The sequence below is a fragment of the Periplaneta americana genome, chromosome 14, assembly GCF_040183065.1.
Source record: "Periplaneta americana isolate PAMFEO1 chromosome 14, P.americana_PAMFEO1_priV1, whole genome shotgun sequence".
NCBI classification, from domain to species: domain Eukaryota; kingdom Metazoa; phylum Arthropoda; class Insecta; order Blattodea; family Blattidae; genus Periplaneta; species Periplaneta americana.
In genome coordinates this window covers 13,344,415-13,369,603 of record NC_091130.1, presented here as the reverse complement: position 1 = coordinate 13,369,603, position 25,189 = coordinate 13,344,415, and the positions used below count along the sequence as shown (strand labels likewise).

The following is a 25,189-nucleotide window of genomic DNA, read 5'->3' as shown; positions in this document are numbered from 1 at the left end:
AACTGAAAATCGTAATATCGTATTTCCCTACAACATAAATGGATACACTACTTTTCTCTCCTCCTAGACCTAGTAGAATGATTTGTTTACATATTGCACTAGTAACATTAAACTCCTGTAATGGAAGGGGGCAGCAGTGTTTCCGAGTATAGCCAGGTTAATGTTAAAAATGTTGGTAAAAATAAAGTGATGTCCCTGTATAACAGACCTTACACAGCTTTTAAATGAGCCAAATTTAGGACTTCAGGGAAAAGAAATTCTTAATACACAATTTGCAGATAGAATTGCAGCTTTTAAGGAGAAATTGCTGTTATGGATACGTCGAATGCAAAAGAGCGAAATATATCATTTCCCATCCTTATCTAAGAGCATAGAATTTTGTACAATGAAAATTTCGAAATGTGCGCATGTATTCTATCCGGTCTATTAGAGGAATTTACATCAAGGTTCCGCGATTTATACTGCCTGGAAATGGATTTGCGTATTTTTGCTACATGTTCTGATTCCAACTGATTATTGATAACGTCCCCTCTTCATTATAGTGTGAATTGATTGACCTGCGATGAGATCGAGAGATGCGAGCGATATATGATTCAAGGTCGAGTCTTATGCAGTTTTATGACGGATTCCCAAGAGGACGCTTTCCCAATCTGCATAAGCTGTGTTAGAAAGTTTTGTGTTTATTTGGTTCCACTTATAGATATGAACAGTTATTTTCTATTACGAAAATAAACAAATCTCAAACAAGAAATGTTGGGCTTTTAACGGCAGTTCTTCGCATGGCTTGTGCTAATGCAGTTTCTCCAAATCTTGAGAAATTGAGTAATATGAATTAATGTGCAACAGACATGTTTTGTTTTGTGTTTAAGGAAGTGTTTCATTACTTTGTGTTCTTATTTAGTTTGGTAGAATAACATTTTATTTTGAAACATACAGTACGTACCGCAACTTGAATAAACCGGTTTTCGTGCACTCTAGAAGCACACTTCTCTCGTAGTACACCGTGCAAGCACAGAGTGCATAATTCTGCCCAACCCTGCTTTAAGAAGTGAAAAATCGTTTAGAAATATTCAACTACATGACTAACTGCAAAGGTCAAAATTCAATGCGATGAGAAATGATCGATAGATTTAATCTGAAGCTCTCACTTCCGTCTACAAGCATATAAATCCGAAAAACCAACTTCTCACGTTAAAATACACAAGATTGTGACTTCTCAACGCTATATATTCAAAATACCTCAAGTTCCTAAACTATAAGAATAGTTCTTACCCGTACGTGGTGGTGTCTGGCGTGACCGCGGGGCGGCACCACCGTCTCGCCCTCGCAGGCACGCAGCTGACAGAGTCTACTCTCGTTCGCTGGTCGGCACTGCGGGTTCAAGTTCGAGACTCGATGAGATAGGCCCACCCCACAGAGACTCGAACACATGGACCACTGCGAGTACTCCTGCCGACAGTCTGGTGGATGCTGGGCTGCAACAAAAGAAACGTCACAGATATGTCAATTTATCTACGTGTTCCGTTACTAATATACAGGATGCTCCAAAACACTCGTAAACGCCCTATTCTAGAAAATTACATCATGTAGTAGAGGGGAAATTGAATGGTACAACGTATGCAGACTTTCTCCCCAACATGTTGTACCAACTGCTCAGTGACCCTCCTTTCGCTGTAAGGATATCAATGTAGCTTCAATAAGATGGATGCCTAGCTCACTTTTCACTCATGGATCGATAACTTGCTGACGACTTATTTCCCGGACGGTGGATTGGACAAGGAGAACCGGTAGCTTGGCCACACCGATCTCCTGACTTATCTTCAAATAACTTCTTTCTGTGAAGGCGAAAAGAAATCACCTATCAGGTGCTTCCAACAAGAGAAGACATGAAAGAAAAAATTAAAGTGCTGAAGCCCTCCGAGCAAGCCAGGACGCAAGAAAGAGATAACAGCTTTGTTTAGTACAGGGTGGTGAACATTCTTACGAACAATGTTATGTGAGAATGAACGTTCCAAATATTACAATAACTGAGATACATATTTACAGTTTATTTTTCTGTTTTATTTGAGCGCGAATAAAGAATAAAGGTTAGAAAAAGAGTTTCAGTAAAAGTTGTTTCATTTGAAAAAAAAAAAAAAAAAAACCTATCCAAGATAACTTACACGAACTACTTTCTCATTTGAAAATTCAAAGTAGACCCAGGTTAACCATACTTCCGGTTTGTCCCGGAAACTGTGAGTACCGCTAATCGATTCTTTATATAGGGTGAACCGTAAGTAATGTCAATAATTTCGGGAGGTTATTCTTTGAGATATTTCAAACAAAAATTTTAGTACAATTTTGTTCGTTTTTGCTTTCTTTTCGAAATAAAAATTATTTCATATGAAATATTTTATAGCGTGTTTTGAGAATGCCATTGACTGAATTTCCAATATGCTCAGTCAATTTAAGAGAGCATTTATTATAATAATATATGATTGAAATAATTTCAGTTTTGTCCTTTACATGTGAAGAAATTTGATCCCAATAAATGTTACATTTTAAAATTCCTTTGCAGAATGAAAAGTTAAATTTGTTCAGATCAAATTTCTGCATATTCAAAGGATAAAACTAAAATACTTTCAATCATTTATTATCATAATACACTGCTGTCTTAAATTGACTGAGAATATTAGAAATTAAATCAATGGTTCCAGAAAATACGCTATAAAATTCAAATTCAAATTTCAAATTCAAATTTATTTACAATTGACATATGAATAGATACCCGAAATGAGCATATGCTCGTGTTCGGGTACAGTCCAGTAGTCTACATAAATTTTACAGAGATCAAATAATAATGCTGATGATAGAAATAATAGTAACAACACAAATAATAATAATAATAATAATAATAATAATAATAATAATAATAATAATAGTGATAAAAGAAAAATGTTTACAATGACTATTACACTCTTACTACGTCATACTACTTTTGACCAATAAAACGGTACGAAAGGACGTATTTCAACCAATCATGGCTGCTTATCGCACAATTTTATCGCGTCCCTACCATTTGTTTAATTTTACCGCGTCCCTAGCATTTGTTTAATTTTATCGCGTCCCTAGCATTTGTTTCTTTGTTTGCCAACATTTGAAACTGCGCTGGTCTGGACGTCAAAAATATATATAAAATTACAAACCACTCCAGTCGATGCACAGCAGTTTCAAATATGACTCGCATTGGCATTCAAGAACAAGAATTAATAAAAATCACTGATCATACCTATGCATCTTCTGAAATCCGATTTACAAATAAATGAAGAGCACCATTCGGAAATCCTGAATAAGTTGAATACACCATGTAGGCCTAAATCAACGAGTTCCACTTCTATTACGCACACGTCCAATATAACATCAATTGAACCACCAACCACATTCAAATTTGAAAATTGTACATTCAATAATTATTCCTTTTAAAATTATTCATTCGGAAATTCTGAATAAGTTGAATACACCATGTAGGCCTAAATCAACGAGTTCCACTTCTATTACGTCCAATATAACATGAATTGAACCACCAACCACATTCAAATTTGAAAATTGTACATTCAATAATTATTCCTTTTAAAATTATTCATGTTTATTTTTTATGTCATCGTCGTTAATTAAAACTTTTCTAACACTTGTGTGTATTAGTTAAGTTATGTTATAGCTTCTGCTATATGATATTATGGATAGTCACGCATCAGAGATTGTTTAATATTAAGATTTATTGAAAATCATCTGTCAAGTGACGTTGATTATTGGGATTCGGATAATTGAAGTGGAATGTTGCATTTTAATAAAAATGAAACTGAATCAACAAAGCCTTCTTGACTAGTAACATTGCCATCGTGTATAATAGATCGAGAACTTCTCCATGGATAAATATATAAATATAATATATATTTATCCATGTCTTCTCGACGAGAAGGCATTGCTCACTACTGCCATCTAGCATGCATCTAGCATAATATTTGTAAAGTTGAGATGGTACAATAATACATTTGAAGACAGTTGTATTTTCGTAAGCCAATATTTTATTATATTGGAGTACTTCGGTACTTCTAATCTTTATATACTTTCTTCTAATCGTGTAATAGTCAATTAAATCCCACTCGAGTTTTGATTTTCTCTAGATAAATCTGCTCGTATTCCACTTGATAAAATAAATACTAAGACGGATAAAATAAAATATAAATCCACTAGCGAGAGTTAACACAACTTAAATAAGCATATAACAACCGGAAAAAAAGACGAACTCGAAAATCAACAGAAAAGTTCGTTGTATCGCAGACGACAGCACCCGCCGTATTGACATTGTGTTATGCATTAATGGTAGTAGGGGGGAGCCGAAAGTCTACGTAACTGCCGTTCTCTTCGAATCTTCTCGTACAATCATGGGAAGTTAATGCTGCAAAAACAAAATGTCTACGAGTCAAACTGTTTATTATTACCAGGATAAATACAAGTAATACTGAAATATATTAATCAAGTTTCAGTTATAGATCTCCCCTTTTGTGCAAGGGGTATCATATCAAAATATTTTATGAATGGCGGGGAAAATATAAATTTCAAGAACTCTCTAGTGACAAGAGATAGTGACAAGTACAATCATATGTTTCATATATATATATATATATATATATATATATATATATATATATATTTTCTAGAGAAGGAAACAAAAACGAGCAAAATTGTACGAAACCTTGTTTGAAATCTCAAAGAAGAACTGCTGGAAATTAATGACATTACATAGGTTCATTCTGTATATAAATTATATAGGCCTATATATTAGAGAAGATAATACGTTACAACTATATTAATTGCTATTGAATTATAATTCAGGATATTAATTTGCAAAATATGTTTTGCTTTGAAGTTCAATATCCGATTTGAGACATTACGAACAGGAAGTAAAGCCAGCGAATAGGGATTATAAAGAATGGACACTTCGCGTCGGTACCTTTGATGTAGCCGGACTGATTCAATGACCTTCAAGCCAGCTAGAGCGTGAGATTCTGCTTTCTCCCTAGAGTTGGCGCTGGAATCATACCAGCTAGCAGTCGACACAGCGGAAATATAACACATATAATTAATACATCTAGGTACATTATGTACTCAAAATAAATTAGATCCATAAAATAATAAATCCGTCATTAACTGTAATGTCTAGACTCTAGAGTTCCTCTTTACATAAGACATCATCATATTCATCATCATACACAATCTCGCTTTTGTGCTTGTGGAATACCCTACCAAGTGACATCAGAGACTGTCGGAATTTAGTAGCGTTCAAAAGCAAGCTTATTAAGCATTTTCTTACTGCGTAGAGTAGGTTTAATTTTTACTTAGTTAATAAAAAAAATTCTCTCTTCTTAATTTTTACAATGAACTGTCTAGCTTTTATTAGTCTGTTAATCTTTTAGTACTTTGATTCTTATTGTATTTGTAAATTCAGTATTAATTGTAATTATAATTGTAATTGTAGTCTTAATATTGTAGTTGTAATCCCCTGGTAAAGGGGAAGAGAAGGCCTGATGACCTTATCTCTACCAGGTTAAATAAATAAATAAATAAATAAATAAATAAATAAATAAATAAATAAATAAATAAATAAATATAATGAGAGTTGAGACGTTGACCCCAACAACAATTAAAATATGTAATGATTTGATAGCACTGAAAATGGAAAAACAAAACTCTTATGAGAAGTAAAACCATATACATTATATTATATACAAATATTAAACGAATTCGATACTTAATTTTATAATGTATTGTATTATTTTATAATATAATTTATTATATCTGAAATATAAAAAATTATTATTATAAATATACTTGTTTTTTTGAAAGATGGGACATGACAGTTAAGCGGCCGAGCTTGGAACTACAGTGCCATGTTGCCAATATGGACTACCATGCTGCCAGCTGATGGAAGGTAGCAATTGTCGTTAAGATGGCTGACGTTAAAACATTCATTGACAATTGATGCGAAGGTAAACAATACAAAAATCGACAGAGAATCGAACACGAAACGTACCAATGCTAACATTGTGTGCACCATAAATGTCGCCAAGAGAGCTATTAAGCACTCGCCACGTGGGAACGGTAAGTTTGGCAACTCAACCGCTGTTACCATAGCAACAGGCCTACCACGCTATGTGATATTCAGTTGTTTTTCCGATCGCAACGCTCTTGTCATGTCCCATCTTTCAAAAAAACAAGTATAGTTTGTCACTGAGAAATGAGGAAAAGCTGTTAACTTGAATTTTACCACACCTGTGGAGTAACGGTCAGCGGGTCTGGCTGCGAAACCAGGTGGCCCGGGTTCGAATCCCGATCGGGGCAAGTTATCTAGTTGAGGTTTTTTCCTGGGTTTTCCCTCAACCCAATACGAGCAAATGCTGGGTAACTTTCGGTGCTGGACCCCGGACTCATTTCACCGGCATTATCACCTTCATATCATTCAGACGCTAAATAACCTAATGTTGATACAGCGTCGTAAAATAACCCAATAAAATAAAAAAAGCTTGAATTTATTGGAAGCAAAGCGTAACTGGATTACGCAATAAGGTAGACGATGTTTGGATCCTGTGTCTCAACTCTATACTCAAATACACTCAGGGACAAAAAAAAAAAACCGGACACTTTAATATTTGCTGGTATTTTGCAAAACATTATCTTCTCATACAATATTATGGTAGCCATCTGTTGTTATGGAGACGTGTATACATTGTTGATTGTTTTTTGTTTTATAAACAAGCCATTACAACCAAATATTCCAATTTTGCTTTCGGAGTCTCAGCTATAACAATTTTGTCTCAACCATTTTGTGCTTCATTATCGTTATTATTCGTTATTTCTTTATTTTTACATTTTCTGAGTTTAAGTGGGGTTGTAACATTTGTCTTAAAACAAGATGCGACCTGAAGATGTGGCTCGAGCTGTAGCCCTTTACGATGATGGACGCAGTGTACGTTACATTGAAAATGTTATGAATATGGCTAGAAGCACAACCCATGATGCCATAAAACGGTATAGAGATACCCTAGAATATACCAGAAGACCAGGTTCGGGTCGTCCAAGAGCTACAAATCCAAATGAAGACAGGTATATGGTGTTGAGAGTTCTTAGGGAGCGCAACCTGCCAGCTACTAGTGTAGCCCAGCAATTTGTTAACATGCACGGACGCCCAATTTCGGCCAAAACATTTAGAAGGAGGTTGAAAGCAAGTGGACTGATATCAAGTAGACCTGCAACTGGTCCCAGACTTCTCAGGATGCATCGAGTTGAACGACTGCGTTTTGCAAATGATCACAGGGATTGGAGAAATGGACAGTGGAGCTATGTTCTGTTCACCGATGAGTCCCGTTTCAATCTGTATTATCTTAGCGTATGCTCGATTACACTAACCTCTAGCGCTTGAAAGTGAAACTAAATCCGACGCACAGAGAAACAAAACACAGGAAAAATCGCTCAGTGTCCATTCTTTATAATCCCTATTCGCTTGTAATGCTATGTTCAAGGAGGCCGTGGAACAGGAGATGAATAGCTCTATCCGTTATTACGTGCTGGAATAAGGTCAATTGTTGTATATCGAGTCTCCTTCTCTCTGGAGAGCCGCCGGCCTCAGACCACGCGGCCAGATTACACACCGCTTGTCAACTGTCACCATGATTTAAGCCGTGATCTTCGCGACCATTCTCCTTTACTTGAGAACTGAACACTCTGACGCCGCTGCGGTATAAGTATCCAAGTGGCAGTGGTCGGCCATTCCGTGAGCATTAAAAATGAAATGTTATGGTGCCCGCACTGCGGATGTCTTGAAGGAGCCTCAAGAGGCCACGATAAGCGCTAATTATTAATGAAGTGACCTGCATTGGTGTGAATTATTTGTCTGAGACTGGCCTATGAAACAAATGCCCTGAAATAAGTCTCATATTGTGCTACATTAGTATGTAACAGTAGCTCATTGGCGATTGACATGAATTTGTGAATGCTTTTTACAACATCAATAATAATTAACTTTTAGATTTAGGCAATATGATATGATATGATATATTTCTTTGTCAGCCAACTTTACAATTCACAGTTATGGTGGACCTTCACATTTCTGTTTTTCGATCCACCATCCCTTTAATACATACAACTCTTTTCTATTAATGTATTCTTTGCCGAGTATTTCTTGATTACTTTCTAATGTTCTGTTATAACTGAATTCCTCTATGTCCTTCCCTCTCTATCCTCTTTTTATTCTCTCCCTCCTACCTAGACTGTCTCCCTTCCATTTCCCACTTACCTATTAAATATTGCATATTCCTTCCTTAATAATTTGCATTATTTATTTATTTTCTTCTCTACCCTAAAATCCTACCTACTCTTAATCATTATTTTCCAGCTATTTTCTCGTACATTACTTGCTGACATTTCCGTTTACTCTATTTTACAACACTTACATCACTTTTTTCTACTATTCTATGCTCTGTTTATTTACGTATTTATCCCTTTCTCTTCGCTTCGCTCCTAAATTTCCTATTTTATTATCTCTTTCCATATATTTATTTCTATAATACTCCTACAGTTATAGTACCCCTGATACTACTCCCATCCCATAACATTGAAAAACATGAAATATCTAATTCACTTAATTACACTTGCAATTTCTCTCTCATTCCACTTCTCATTTGTTCAGATTTTTTTTCACTTTACTTCTCTTGTATTCATTGTTTGATAGTCTATCTTATTACACTCTTACCCTATCTTCTTATACTTAACACTTTCTTCTCTGTTCCTTTTCTTACATTTTTGCCACCCCTAACTTTCTTGCACTCACTTTTTAGCACTCTTCTTCTTCGCTAATCACCTCTCCAAAGCCCTATCTATTCTGTCCTCACAATCACTAATATCTGGTAGTCGCTTCGTTCCTTCACTCGTTCTTCTCATGTCTTCTCTTGCATTTCCTCCATTAGTCTTGTCTATGCTCCTGACCTTAGATACTTCCAGCTGTTTCCCTAATTCTTCGTCCGCAGTATTTAGGCAATATGTAAATGTATATGTATATGAATGCGTATATGTATATGGGCTATTCCATATGAAATAGATTAGTAAAAAACCTCGCATTATTTTTATACTCTAATTTTTTCCCTACTTACATACAAGGTGCAGAGGAGAGTGCATATTTAAAGACAGGAATGTCACAAAGACAAACACCGTCAATTTCACCTACAGGCACATCCTCCAATACTTGAGCAACTTTACACTTTTTTATATCCACTGTTTTTCCAAAACACATTCTGGAATTTGTCCCTTAGTACTTGTACTTCTGAACATGGTAGCGAGTCTAGTTTAATTTTCACGGCACGCACCTCCTTGTTTCAGAAAACAGGTTTTTGGATGTTTCGAGTTTTTTATGGTGTCACAAAAAGCTTTCAGTACATCTTGAAGGATATCGATTGACGAAGCCCGATAACAAGGAATCACAACAAGATGTATTGCCTTACTTGATAGACATGAGCGAGAGGCGAGAGATTTGTTTAAATTAAATAATGTTCATACCCGAGCTCATCTGTTGTGTTTCACAAACAAAGCATGGAATGAAATCTCTTCAACAACAATAAACATTCTTAATTATGTGTTGCAAGATCTCTCCTCCTTGTCCACGTTAATTTATTCTGTAATAATAACAACGATATGCTGCCTAGCAGTTGTCAGAACTTGAGGCGATACTATTACAAAAATGGATCACGGATACACCTCACAGCGCTTAGAAACACGAAGCACCAAGAATTCTTAAAAAAGATAACGTACTTCTGAGTGATATAATTGGCTTAGTTTTAAAATATTTAAAAGTTGTTGTAAAAAATTATTTAAGTATAAAAACTCCAAGATTTATCTGTTTACTAGCCGTACCCGTGCGCTCCGCTGCACCCGTTAGAAATAAATATAAAGTAATTACATAATTAAAATAAGACATTTGATCCAGGGAACATTCGTGTTTGATAGAAGGATAAATCGTTTACTATGTTACTTAATTTAAAGTGAATTCAAAAAATTAAAATGACATCATTTTGATCCAGAGACCACTCATTTGGTCATAAAAATTAGTTTAGGAAATACAGGAAACGACTGTACAGAATAGCCTATCAAGTTTTCTGTGCATAGGAAGCTATTTTAATCTTACCTGTCCTCGATTCACTCAGAAGTTACTGTAATAACATTATAGCATTTTGTGCATCTAGAGAAACTACACTTTCCAATGGTGAATTAATAATTAATTATACAAATCGGTTAATTTAGCTTCCGATATTACTTCATACAAACACAGAAACATTCTCTGTAGGCTATGTTTCATAGCTTTCGATTGTTGTTGTCCAAGGCCCCTTATAGACGAAGTCATTTGTTTTTTATTTCATTAAACTGCCTGATGGCGTTATTATAATTTTGAAACTTATTTATCTCATTAAATATCAGTCCTATCAAAATTTTGCATAGAATAAAACTTATCGGAAATTATGTTCAAATAAACTTTTGTTATGTAATATTTTTCATGAAAATTAATAGTAAGGGAGATATTTCGATTTATTTAATTCAGGCCCCCTTATAACCCCCGTTTTAAATAAAATATTTTGAATGCCATATATCCTAAATTCTAAGTTACAACGAACTTAATTTATATTCCAATTTTCATATAAATCGGTTCAGACAGGCAGACAGACATACAAACAAAAATGTCAAAAAATCGATTTTCGGTTTCAGGGCGGTTAATTATATATGTTAGGACCAATTATTTTTGGAAAATCGAAAATTACCAGAAAAATTTCGGCTACAGATTTATTATTAATATAGATAATAGATTTCCTGAAAATATGTATTTACATAATTTTTTTTTGTGAAAATACGTGTTTTTTCTGTGAAATAAAATTCGGGTTTTAAGCTTGAAACTTCATGTTCGGAATTTTTAACTTTGTTAATTGTGTTTTAATTACATAGAAATCCGCTCCTTAGCTATAATACTTTCACAAACAACGCAGCTCTCTGTTAAAGCAAAACAAAACAAAGACTATACAAGGGATACAAATTGTTCTCCTAGAGAAAGAAGATATTCAGCTGTGGAGCCGGGTCGATTTTACTTTAGTGAAAAGCAAAGTAAAAACTAACCTGTGTCCTGATGAATCGCAACACGAATACTAGCTAAGCCTCTATGTTTTATGGTCGAGTATTCAGTGTGCAGCGAACAGCCAGATGGACGGACAGATGGACAGTGATGAGTAGAATCGTTCCGCGTAGACACAAAGACAGATGGACGAACAAATTGACAGGTGGGGGCAGACAGTCATATGCAGATGGACAGAAACAAATATAGATAAATGTGTACTGCCATAGGAAGACGTAAACAAATATGCGTACTGGAATAGAATGGGAAAAATTCAGGAATCTGGGATGTCGGGAATGTTGTAATTTTGCCACTGTCACTTGAATTATATCAAATGTGAAACACAGAGTGTCATACAAACTCTCAGTCATAAGAGAATATTATATTGCGTTCTTAACCCTTAAATTTACAAAACTTCATTTCTCACGCTAGTTTATTAAACCGTGTCGGACTGTAAAGAAAACAACTATCGCAATGTCCATATTTTATATGTTGTACAATATTCTAGTATTGTAAAATTTTAATTTCTCTATCAATTTTTTTCTATTGTTCTATTAAAATCATAGCATATTAGTGGCTTGTTCAGCAAATGCTGCAAACTAAGTTCATTAAACGTTCAAATAAAAATTTTTCAGATTTATTTTCAAAGAAGAAAGCCAGACATTTTGAAAATTATTTGCTTCCATAATAATGAATAATACTCCCTCTGAATGGTATTTTTTTATGCAAATATGTTTTCATGAACCTATCCTCTTTCAGTTTTGTAGTTTCAACGCAAAAACGCAAGTAACAATGTTAGGACCATCAGTGGACTTTTCATGCGGGAGTAAAGCAATAGCTATTTCAGGTCATTGTGGATTTTAAGTGAAAGTTAAAAAAAGTCAGGTTTGCTATGCTTTCGAACAATAGACATAGCATCTTGGTATAGCTGCTGCATGTTTCTTGAACTACCTTCAAATGTATCCTGCTAAGAGATCTTGCTGAAATGTTCGAGAGACTACAACATTTTGTAGGCCAATACTGAAGAGAATGACTCATATAAATATCTACACCACACCGCCATTAAGTATATGAAAAAGACCCAATCCCACCTGATTAATAACTATAAAAATATTTGATTTTTAATAATATTATTATCTTACGGAAGTTTTACTATATAGCCGCTACTCAGTAAATTATAGAAATGAAGATCTAATTTAACATATTCTCTACATCTACTTATATAACATCCCAAAACATTTCACTTTCATATCATCAGATATAGCATTAATATGTATAATTAATGAAAAGTAATCACATCATGGCATTAATTATAATAATATTTCATTTCTAATGGTAATAACGTCATCAAACCACCCCAAGTTTTGTAGATTTTAATATCCAATACACAGCTGTACTCAGAAAATTACACACCGCAGAATCATACCTGTAAATGATTTTAGTAAGTCTTGAAGTTTTTAATAACCAATTGAATTTGAGCTCTAAATATGTCAGAAATCCTGCAGGTTAAGGACTTCGTGTAATAGCCTATTGTTTATTGTAGTGTGTGTTTTGTTTTATTCTGAAATGCAATTAGTTCTCAAAACTGACGAAAGATGGATCTTGGAAAATAGGAAAATTATTGTATTGTATTGTATTGTATTGTATTGTATTTATTAACATTCCATGGTATTCATACATGCTTACAGCTAGAATATGGAACAAGTAAAAAAACTTAATACTATTATAAAATCTTAATTTATAGTCACAGTCTAGATGAAATATATACAGACGAGATTTACAATATAGTCTACTAGTACAACACATAGTTTTAGTATCAATTTCATGAAGTGTTATTGAATGTCATGAATTCACCTACAGAATAGAAGGCGTGAGAAATTAGGTACTTCTTTAATTTGGCCTTAAATAATTTTATGTTTTGAGTTTCATTTTTTATATCGATAGGGAGGCTATTAAAAATTTTTACTGCCATATAACGCACTCCTTTTTGATAGCACGATAGACTTGCCGATGGAGTATAAAAGTCATTTTTTTGTCGTGTATTTATGCTATGAACTGTTGAATTAGTTACAAAGTTTTCACGATTACATACGAGGAAGACTATTAATGAAAAGATATACTGACAAGCCATGGGCATTATTTGTAGTTTTTTGAAAATAGTCCTACACGACTCCCTAGATTTCACACCTACTATTATTCTAATTACTGTTTTTTGTAATAGAAATATATTGTTACTATCTGTGGAATTTCCCCAGAATATTATTCGAAAACTCATTACCGAGTGGAAGTATGCAAAGTATATTGTTTTTAAGGTATTGATATTTACTATCTTTTGCATAGATCTAATAGCAAAACAAGCTGAATTTAGTTTGGGGGTAATTTCTTTAATAATTATGTAGGAAAGCTAACGCTTCACTAAAAATTACTATTTTTCTGAAAATCTTTGGATGCCAAACTTCAAAATGACGGGTCGTTTAATAAAATCCGTTCGCCGTTTTCCCATAATTTCCATTACCAGTTCAAATTATAGTCTATATATAGACAGACTATTAACCTGTTTTATCCTATAGGATACATTGCCAATCTAAGGGTTAAAATGAAGATTGATACTCTGTTCTACAACAAGTAATTGTGCACAGAAGTAATAGAAGAAAGGAGATACTTTTCGTATTTAGGAGAGAAATACATTTCAGAATTGATAATTGACGTGTTTTATTATTTGTTAATGAAGTATATTCGGAATCGTTGATGATGATAATGATTGTATTGTATTTATTTACGTTTCTTGTCATTATATATAGTTTCACATCTAGGATATAGAACATGTCCAAAAATCTTAATAGTACTACAAAGTTTTAATTATAGTCACAGTCTATTTGAAATGTATATAGAAGAGTTTTACAATATAGTCTACTAGTACAACACTAAGGGTCAGTATCGATACTTAATACAAGTCAGAAATATTCATGCAGTGTTGCTGAATGCCATAAATTCACCTATAGAACAGAAGGCGTAAGGAATTAGGCACCTCTTTAATTTTACCCTAAATAATTTTATGTTTTGAGTTTGTTTTTTATATCGATAGGGAGGCTATTAAACATTTTTACTGCCATATAATGCAATCCTTTTTGATAGCACGAAGACTTGCCGATGGAGTATGAAAGTCATTTTTGACTAATATTTATACTATGAACTGCTGAATTAGTTACAGAGTTTTCATGATTACATAGGAGGAAGATTATTAATGGAAAAATATACTGATAAGTCATGCTCATTAGCCTATTTCTAGTTTTTTCAAAATGATCCTACACGATTCCCTAGATTTGGCACCTACTATTATTCTAATTACTCTTTTTTTGTAGTAGGAATATACTGTTACTATCTGTAGCATTTCCCCAGAATATTATTCCAAAACCCATTATCGAGATGAGATATGGAAAGTATATATATTTAAGGTACTGATATTTACTATGTTTTGCATAGGTCTAATAGCAAAACATACTGAATTTATCTACGTAAAGATGAATTTTTTGGTCTTACAGAATACGTCTGTTACGGTAACAAATAATAATAGAGGGGAAAAAAAATTCGCCCCGGCGCCGGGGATCGAGCGCGAGTCCATGGTTTCACGTACCAAGTGCTTTAACCATTGAGCTACGCCGAAGTTCAATCCTTAGCACCGGATCGAATCCCCTTCATGCAGTGTTTTCCCTTGCTCCTATAACATTAATTGTTACCGTAACAGACGTATATTCTGTAGAACCAGAAAATTAAACTTTACGTAGATTCTTCGAGCAACAGTGCATATGACTGTGGAATCCCGGCCACCAAGTCATTGAACTGAGTGCGCTCCTTGTATAATTGCAGTTGATTTAATATAAAAATGTCAACATACATGTCGAACTTGGAGTCAGGCCACAAAGGGGAAAACATAGGAAAATGGGGATTCGATCCGGTGCTGTGGATTGAACTTCGTCGTAGCTCAATGATTAGAGCGCTTGGTACGTATAATATTAATATTATAGTCGCGACGCTGTTATTCCCGGTGTGACTCCTCCTCTTTGCTTACGTCTTAGGAAGTCAAGGCTCTATAAAGTCTAGGTAGATAGTATCGTTCGCCATTTTTGTTCTTTCGTTGGTGAGCTACCAGACGAGTAATCTATTTGTTAAACATTATAATTTCGCAGCTCCTATGATAATAAATCAAACGAACTGTAATTCAGCAAATAATTGAGCGGCAAATAACGTCTTCGTGTGCTTTCTGCGAATGCAAACGAAAGAGCTAAAATGGCGGGCGATTATATTAAGTATTTATGGAACCTTAGGAAATGCTTAACATCTTCATCAGCGAATCACAAGACGCACATGTTTAAATGTAGCCGACCTGTTACGTGATTGGCTGCCGGAAATTAGAGCGACGGGACTATAGTATTAAATGCTGAATTTAGTTTGGGAATAATTTCTTTAATATCATTTTTCCAATTTAATATATTATCGATTTGTAAGCCAAGAAATTTGGTTTTGTTATTTGTATTAGTGTCCTGTTGTTAATAAATTGCACTTGAAATTTGCGACTTGAATTTGGGCAGAATTTAAATTGGATTATGTTAATTTTGTTACAATTTAATACTAATTTTTTGGATGAGAACCAATCACATATTTTAAGGAGGATTGCCTCTGTTTTTTATTGATGATGATAGTGACTAACAAGTTATCCTTCACTACTGTTGAAAAATAAAATATCACGTATATAATTTATATTATGCTATTTAATTTTAAGTATTACATTTTTGAGGACACATAAACAGGCGAACGTCAGAGATGTGATTGCGCGAGAAACAAGAGAGAACCGACAGCGATCATTTTTTCTGAAGCCGATATAAATTGAATTCATAATTTCTACTGGAATTTAATTATTTTAGTATGAGACATGTTTCAATCCAATAATTTATCAGATTCCGATAAGGCGAATCGTACGCACTGAAATCCGTTCGAAATTGTACTCTCGTTCGTAACTTCCTGTGCCTCTTTCCATTTGTGACGATCACAGCTTGGTGGTTTGCAGTGGCGGGTTTTTACGAGCACAGATTTGCTTGTTACTTGTTTTGTTTAGTCAAGCTGTATTAAGTGGAGAAGTCTGAAATCACGGGAAGGAATTGTGGTTAGGGGCATTCAGTGAATAGTTGTGGGAGGAATGACAGAAAAATTGTTTTTGTCTGATCGCGGACTTCGCCCATACGCGGCTTGAGCATTTGCAACCATTTCTTCGGATGTTCTACGACCATCACCATGCTTCTTCAACACCGATCCTGTAGCTAAAAATGTATCGTGCCACTTCTTAATGCTTTTAGCAGTTGGAGCATCATGTATGTATTTATTCACACTGCAATGGGTATATACCCGGTGGCAGTGGTAACTAATTACACTCAATAATGACAATAATAAACACAATTAATAAAAAATACAATTAATAATAATACTAATAATTAATACTAACAACAACAACAACAACAACAACAACAACAACAGGGAACATCCTAAATTAAATGAAGCACGATCGGTTAAAATAACATTTAAAGTACTGTAAATCTAATTTGTACCTTAAACCTATGTTCGAACTAAAACCCACGAGTATGATATGTTCATATCTGCACAAGTACCTTTCAACACTACACTCATTTCGCTGTCAACTCACTCACTGCACTGGAACTACGACGCATTTCACTGATTCTATCCTGATTTCACTAACACTTCAAAAACATTTCACTGTTCAAATACTTTGCACTGCCACTATAAACTATAAAGCTTCACTGACAGAAAAACACTTCACTTACACAACACACTTCACTGACACAACATAATTCTTCACTGATAGAACACTTCAATAACAAAATATCAATTACACCCTTTAAATGCTGTGTATAATTATCATCATGGTTAAACACTCGCCGATAATCCCTTTGAACTCTAACAATTGATATAAACTCCGCATACCACAACACAGTTTGCGCTTTCATCTGCGGTGTCGCCATTTTGACAATCGATACAATCTACGAAAAGAAACCGTGTCTGCGCACCATCTACCGACAGGATTCGAAACTTGTTGAGTTTTACTTTCATATATACGTTACCGTAAGGTTCTATCAAATACCTTACTACGTGTATAATAATACCGGACAGCTAGCAATTTTACGTGCGAACGACGCTGGTGCTGCTACCTAGGCGGCCGGTGTGGTGATACTCATGAAACAAGCTGTAATCAACTGCAATGTATATTGTTGCTGGGCTAGTTAATAGTTTTATTAATTAGTGCTGTGTTAAAATGTCAGGGTGTATATGTGCTGTTTATAATTGTGACAATTGCAGCATTACAAATTGCTCCAAATCGTACTTTCGATTTCCGAGGGATCATAAAACGTGAGTCAACAACATTCTTTAGTAGGCCTAATTCCTTCGTCTTTGTGTTGATAGAAACATACAAATTGGCTTTTTAATCTATACCTAATAAACGAATAGAAGTTAAAATGTATCGGAAATTTTAAGGTTTTATCAAATTAAGTTTTATTGTTGTCCACATGCCTTTACTAATTATTACAAGCATCAGATTACTATCAATTTTATCTTTGCAGTTGTCAGCAATGCGTATATAAAGCATTGCTGTAAATTCATTCCTAATATCAGAATTGATTTTGTCTCACTAAACCAAAGAAAAAATATGTAACAATTAATTACGGAAAGTAATATGAAGTACGCAATATTTCTCATAATATGCAGCTTTGATATAAGATAATTTTACATTAAATATTATTCAACATTTCTTAACTGTTTCATATATTACTCCACATTAGTAACTCACCTTTTAAACAATAGTCCGAATCCCGCTAAGTTAATATTTGTATATGTGGACGTAATTCCATCCTTCTCCGCTAGATGTCTGGTCCGCGATATTTTGCACTCACGCCAATGCTGCTAGTATACAGCTGTCCGGTATTATTATAGTAAGGTATTTGGTTCTACATATCTTCAACCGTTCACCAGTCACATGCAACTGAAATTAGGTACATTCGAGCGGTCCACCCTGTATACCTGCAATAATAATATACAGGGCCATCATTTTATTTTTACTAACATTTTTAATATTAACCTGTCTATACCTTTAGAGAACCGGAAACACCGCTTGCTTCCCCCTACAAGAATGGAGTTGGATGATACTGGCGTAAAACGCAAATCACTCTACTAGGTATAGGAAGGAAGAAAAGTAGTTAATCCATTTACGTAAACTAGAAAATATCGCGATTTTGAGTTTGATAATTTTCATTAGGTTTTTCTTTAATCAAAGTACAGTACTGTATTAAGAATAAGTGTTTTTACTCACGAAGTGAGTTATCCATGCGAACGTATTCATTATGCAGTGTCTACAGCACATTAGCGTACAATATAGAGAAAGAAGTTAAATTGAAAAATAATCATAATATGAATATTTAAACACAATTTTGAAAATGGTGGCCGTTCATTTCGATACAGGCTTCAGTTCTTTTGTGCATATTATCGCAATATAGACTATTGCATCTAATTCCAATTGCCAGTTTCGTCCTTCGTACTAGTAACTCATGTTGAAATAATTCTGTACCTACTCTGCGTACTGTAAATTCAATCTTCACTTCTGCCCGACCCGAAAATATAAAATTACTCAGACATGCTATCTACTGTCCGTCCAAGTGGTTATGCCGCAGGATTGTAGAAAGGGAGGAAATCACGTGACTGTTAATTACTTAACGAGGCCCTTTTATTTTAAGTTAAATTAAACAGCTGTATAATATTACGTAAACTTCCAATTCCTAAGAGAAATTAATGTTTTCAGAAAAGAGCTAAGTCAGTCCAGCTATTACAGAGGGGCGAGCAGAAGCAGGTGGGGGAAATCGGGATGCGACGTAGGCAAACGGACAGTACCTGTGCGAAAATATGATTCAATATTGAAAGCTCTTCCGTCACTGGAAAACGCGAACATATTTCTGGAACGTACTATACTCAGTAACTGCGGTCTTGGTTCTGTGTGGAGTTGGAACTTCCTTAGTAGAAGGGGGTGAGAGTGAAGTACATTCAAAAACTCAGGTACAATAAAAATTGAAGTAAAAATAAAATGATGTTCCTGTATATTTTAAGGAGAGACGAATAAAGAAAACTCAAAGCAAGAGGAATGCAACTGAAATGTTAATGGAAGTTTTTCTGACGTGGACAGCTTGTATCTTTTGCGCTGTGCATTTCAGCGATAATTTATTTGCAGTATCTATCGGAATGTTCGACCGGTCCGGTTATCCATTAGGAGACGGACACGGTAAAGCTTTTAATTATTGGCTTGTTTTCATCACGGTCCGACCCGCTCGGTCTAGTTCATCGGACCCGCTTAAAACTGCGGCGTAATGATGCGGCGGGGATTGCTGCCGTGTTTATTTAGCGGTGTAATCCCCGCAAATAAGCAGACTGCCGACCGGCCATCATTCATTGTTATTCAATCAATTTGACCGGCGCGGCGATCAAACTGTGGGTCGTCATAAATATTTGCAGACTTAGAAAATGAAGTTGGCCACAGAGACTGAACATTGTGAGTGCACACTTAATGTGGAACTCAGACAACGACAAAATATCTTTGTGCGAGATCGTGAGTATTTTCTTGTTTTCCGCACAGAACCAATACGCGGTAAGTGTGAAATATCACATTCAGTATTCCCAACGGAACACACATAACAATTTCCCTCTTCTTACCGCTTAAGCGCGACATTCATTTTACTGCTTTAGGCTTTTAACATATTATTTTTAGAGACGTTTAACATAGTAGTAATTATAAATTGGAGACTTACCACTGCAATTTCACCTAAATTGCAATGCTAATTATTGTTTTTAAATATTTGCAAAAATTAAGTAAAGTCTACTACTCCACGAAACTTATTGCATTCCTGATACAAGTAACATTAAGGAAGCCGTGAAAAAATCAACAAGATTCCAGATGCCAATGTTATTACTGCAATATGTTATATAAATAATATTGTTAAAATATTAAAATGAAAAATAAATCATTACATAACCTTACAGTTTGTTTTAAGTTCGCATTTATAGACTGGGGGAAAAAAAAAAGACAGACGTATATCACGGCCTGCTGGAGTGTAGTAAACACAGAAAACATTTTATAGCAACAATGTTGAAGAAAGATATTTTGGTTTTCCGAAGTTGCCGTCATTAAACAGAAACCAAGATGGAGATTTCATTGCAACTAATTAGAAATTCGTCTTTCAGGTATGTAATAAACGATCTTCGCACAAAATAATGTACGATACACGAGCGGTATGTTTGTTTTCATGTTCTCTTTTCCTCGACCATGAAAACGTCAACACACCGCTCTTGTAACGTATATTACTATTGCATGATCGTGTGTAAATTGAGTCTTTAAAACACTAGTGCGTAAAAAGTAAGAAATCATTTTTTTAGGCACTGATATTCATTTTACGCACTGCCAAAGAAAATGCAATATTAAAACTACAAAATTCGTTCCTTAAAAAATTAATTTATTACCCCAATCTTGCCTTACTTAAATATTACACGAACTCAAAGCGTATTATCTTCATAACGAAAGTTTGGTGCAAACCCGATTAGCTTTCCGTCTGCATTTCAACATACCGCGCAACCAGCCTGTATCGGTATGTGATTTCTTCCTATGGGGACACCTCAAAACGAAGGTGTGTGGAGGCAATGCACCCAGAACAATTCCAGCCCTAAAACAACGTATAGCCATTGGTGTGGCTCAGTCGGTTATGGGGTTAGGTACAGCTTACAGCAGTAACATTTTTGGAAACTTTCAACATTTTTTTCCTCCATTACTGTATCTTGTACAATAATGAAAATTAGTATGCGTAAAACACTGTCATTCTACTGTATTAAAAATATATATTTTTACGATTAAAAAACATATTTATATATATATAATTTTTACAAAATCAAAATGGTTGCAGTTCACTATGCAGTGATGAATCTTTTCCGTCATAAATCATAATCTTGTTAACTTTTTCATGTTCTCTTTCTCTTTTGTTTTATTACTGAAACTCATGTTTACAATATCATGCTCTTTAAACTACATTCCTTGATAATTCATATTTTTTTATTTTGTGTTAGAAGAAAGTACTGATATTTGACCATTTTTTAAAATGAATTTATTTTTTATCAGACAATCTATCAAAGGTAGAGAAGTGATCTTGAATCATATTGTAGATATGACATGCATAAATACACACAAAAAATTTCATCACAGAATGTTGGATAGTTTTTGAGTTATGTGGAAAAAGAATAAGTTAATACAATGAAAGATAAACTAGCCCACTCCTGAATGAGTAAGACTCGTGCTCAGGAGGGGATTCCAATGCAGACAAAAATAAAATTAAAATTGAGAGTGAATACAGATTAAAAAGTGTTTAATATGTTTAAACCCAAACTATAAATCCAATACACATTTTTTTTATTAATTTGGAGAGGATTCGTTGTTAAAATAATATTGGAATAAAATCTGTTTAATATAATCTGGAACCTTGACTCATGCTATTATAAAGAGCTGCAATGGTTTTACAATTAGGTTCAGATATACGCAGAGAATTCGTATTTTTAGTTCTATATTTATGTATATACCTTTGGAAGTTATTAAGATTTTTGTGAAAATTTTTTAACAAAATAAAATAATAAATTTGCTCAATGTTGAAAACTTTGAAATGTTCAAAGAACAATTCAGTTGAGTAATCTTTCTGCTTTTTAAAATAAAATTTTAATACTTTTTTCTGTAGTAAAATTATCGGATAAAGGTTGGATTTATAAGTTCTACCCCAACCTATAATACCATACATAAATATAGATTGAAATAATGATAAATAAATTATACGTAAACAGTTAATTGACAAAATATTTCTTAGAACAACAAAGTAATATAATATTTTACGTAATTTATTACAAATATAATGAATATGATTATTCCATTCTATATGATTATCAATAATTATACCTAAGTGTTTAACCCCATTAACTTCATTAACAACTGAACAATTGCAATTCATATCGGAACAGTCAAAATTATGCATTTTAATTTTAGTGTAGATGAAATTGGTTTATTACCTTTATTATTTAAAGAAAATGGGATAGCTATTGTTTTATCTCTATTAATTACAAGTGAATTTAAATCGAACCATTTTTTTATTAATTTTAAGCCGCAATTTGCATTATAATAAGCACCAGTCCAAGTTTTTCCACTAAAAGGTAAAACAGTATCATCAGCATAAGAATATAAATCACCTTCATAGTCTTTAAGTTCTATCATTAAAAGGTCATTAATATATATTAAAAATAAAATCGGTCCAAGGACTGTTCCTTGCGGAACTCCTATTTTATTTTTAATAAATTCACTTAATCCATTAGCAATTTTAATAGCTTGAACTTCTATAATTTAAATAAGATTTTAATAAATTAAAAGCATTATTTTTAATTCCAACACAATTTAATTTCTCTAATAATAAATGATGGCTTATAGTATCAAAAGCTTCGCCGTATATTACCTGATATTCTCCTTACATCGGGGAAAAAACCCAATCAGGTAATTAGCCGGGAGTCGAACCTACGCCTGAGCGCAATTCTGGACAAGTAGACAAATGCAATGCCGCCTGAGCCACGCCTTTGGCTGCCTTTGGGTCTATGATAAGAGAAATATAAATCTTAAAAGAAAGGCAGTCTACCATTCTAACCAACAGTACATCGATACTAATAATGATTATTTAGTAAAGCCGGTCTAAATTATGAAGATCAGTTTATAATTAAGCGGTTACAAAGGAAAGTTGTGTGGTGAGGATCAATACTGGAAGCGAAATGCTGTACCAGTAATCACATTAGGTTTAGAGAGACTACAGGTTCGTGATCTCTCTCTCTCTCTCTCTCTCAATGAACGTAGTAAGAGGTTTTGAGCGGGTCTTTGATCTTTAGAATCGAAAAGGCCTTGCTAATGGCAGACAAACAGAAATACCACAAATTTCATTGAAGTGGATTTTCTCTTCACTTTGTCGAAGTCCTGATTAACAAAGGTCAGTTAATCAGTGTTTTAAATTCCTTTTAGATTCTACTTATTACGAAATTAAAATAATCTCAATAAATTGTACTTAATATGGCGGAGAAAGACAGAAGTTCTTCTGGATTTTCGTACAGTAGAGTTCAAAGTTATTTGACCTAAAATTTTCTGGTGGTGTAAGCGGACTTCAGTATTTTATTAGTATTTATTTATTTAACCTGGTAGAGATAAGGCCTTAAGGCCCTCTCTGCCCCTCTACCAGGGGATTACAACTATAATATGAACAATAAAATTACAATTAACATTAAATTTACAATTACAATTACAATAAAAATAAAAGTACGACAAGATTACCTGATTAATAGAAGTTAAGAACAAAGAATATTTTTGTATTTACCGAATTACAAATTAAACCTACAATAACAAAAATCTATAGTAATGAAATTACCTGATATTAAAATATTTTGTAATAGATTAAGAGAACTATTTACAAGAAACCATGTCTGAACGAGTCTCAATTACTGACCAAGTGCCTAGTAAGTTTGCGTTTGAATTCAGTTTTATTTCGACAGTCCCTGATGCTAGCAGGTAACGAATTCCAGAGTCTTGGCTGGGCTATTGTGAAAGAGGATGAGTATGAGGAGGTGCGATGGGATGGTATTGTTAGTATTGTTTCATGGCGAGAGCGTGTGTTCAGATTGTGGTGGGAAGAAAGGTAAGTGAAGCGAGACGACAGGTACGAAGGAATAGAAGAGTTCAAGATTTCGAAGAGAAGGAGAAGTGAATGTAAATTTCTTTTCTTATCTAGTTTAAGCCAACCTATTGCCTCCAGGGATGGGGTAATGTGATCATATTTACGAACATTGCTTACAAAACGTACGCACAAGTTATGAGCACGTTGAAGTTTCGTTTTGTCGCTGGAAAGGTCAGTCAGTAAAATGTCAGCATAGTCAAAATAGGGAAATACAAGCGTCTGCACAAGGGACTTTTTTAAGCAAGAGGGAAGATGAACATTTATCCTTTTTAGCACATGGATAATAGAATATACTTTTCTGCAGGTTTCTGTGATTTGCATGTCCCAGTTGAGATTATTATCCATGTGAATGCCAAGATTTTTTACCGAAGAACTGAAAGGGATATGCACCGTACTTACTTTAACGGGGGAAATGTCGAGTTGCTTTACAGCGTCGGTTTGCCGTTTGTGTCCTAATATAATTGCTTGTGTCTTTCCAGGATTGATATTAAGATGAAATTTCTTTGTCCATGTCACAATCGAGTCAATGTCTTCGTTCAATTGATCTATAGCGTCATTTATTCGGTTTAACCGGGAAGAGATGTAGCATTGAAGGTCGTCAGCAACAAGTGATAGTTACAATGCCTTACAAGAGATGTAATATCATTGACATATATTGTGAACAACAATGGTCCGAGTACAGAACCCTGTGGTATACCCGATGTTATGTTAAGCCAGGAAGAGCTTCGATTCCCGGATACAACACATTGTTGTCTTTCCCGTAAGTAGGATTCGAACCAACTCACAGCAGTCTCTGACAAATGCAGATTTTTCAATTTAAGGGTGAGCAGGTCAAAATTTACAGAGTTAAAAGCTTTGCTAAGGTCAAGAATTGTTAGTATAGTTACATTATTAGAGTCGATTGCTTCACGAATGTCTTCGGTCACTTTAAGTAGAGCAGTGCTTGTGTTGTGTCCAGCTCTGAAACCTGACTGATACTTGTCGGATAGTTTGTGTTCGTTCATGTAGTTAGTAATTTGTCTGTGTACAATTCTTTCCAGTGCTTTTGATATGGCTGGCAGGATACTGATTGGTCTATAGTCGTTCGGGTCGGTGGGAACTTTGACTTTTGGAAGAGGAAGAACGAAAGCTTGCTTCCATATTTTAGGGAAAGTTGAAGTGA

General features: G+C 34.3%; 2 protein-coding genes across 2 annotated transcripts in view; both read right to left on the bottom strand.

Moving 5' to 3' along the window:
- LOC138713166 (medium-chain specific acyl-CoA dehydrogenase, mitochondrial-like) overlaps nt 1–20,442 on the bottom strand; it is a 632,224-nt gene extending 611,782 nt beyond the window's left edge. Inside the window, exon 1 of the mRNA XM_069845008.1 lies at nt 20,269–20,442. The gene's annotated coding sequence lies outside the window, so the exon portion shown is untranslated. The remainder of the gene's footprint in view (nt 1–20,268) is intronic.
- The window catches only part of Ccn, a 970,566-nt gene that overhangs the window by 23,094 nt on the left and 922,283 nt on the right, over nt 1–25,189 (bottom strand). The window contains exon 6 of the mRNA XM_069845004.1: nt 1,273–1,475. Coding sequence (XP_069701105.1) covers nt 1,273–1,475 — 203 coding nt within the window. The remainder of the gene's footprint in view (nt 1–1,272; nt 1,476–25,189) is intronic.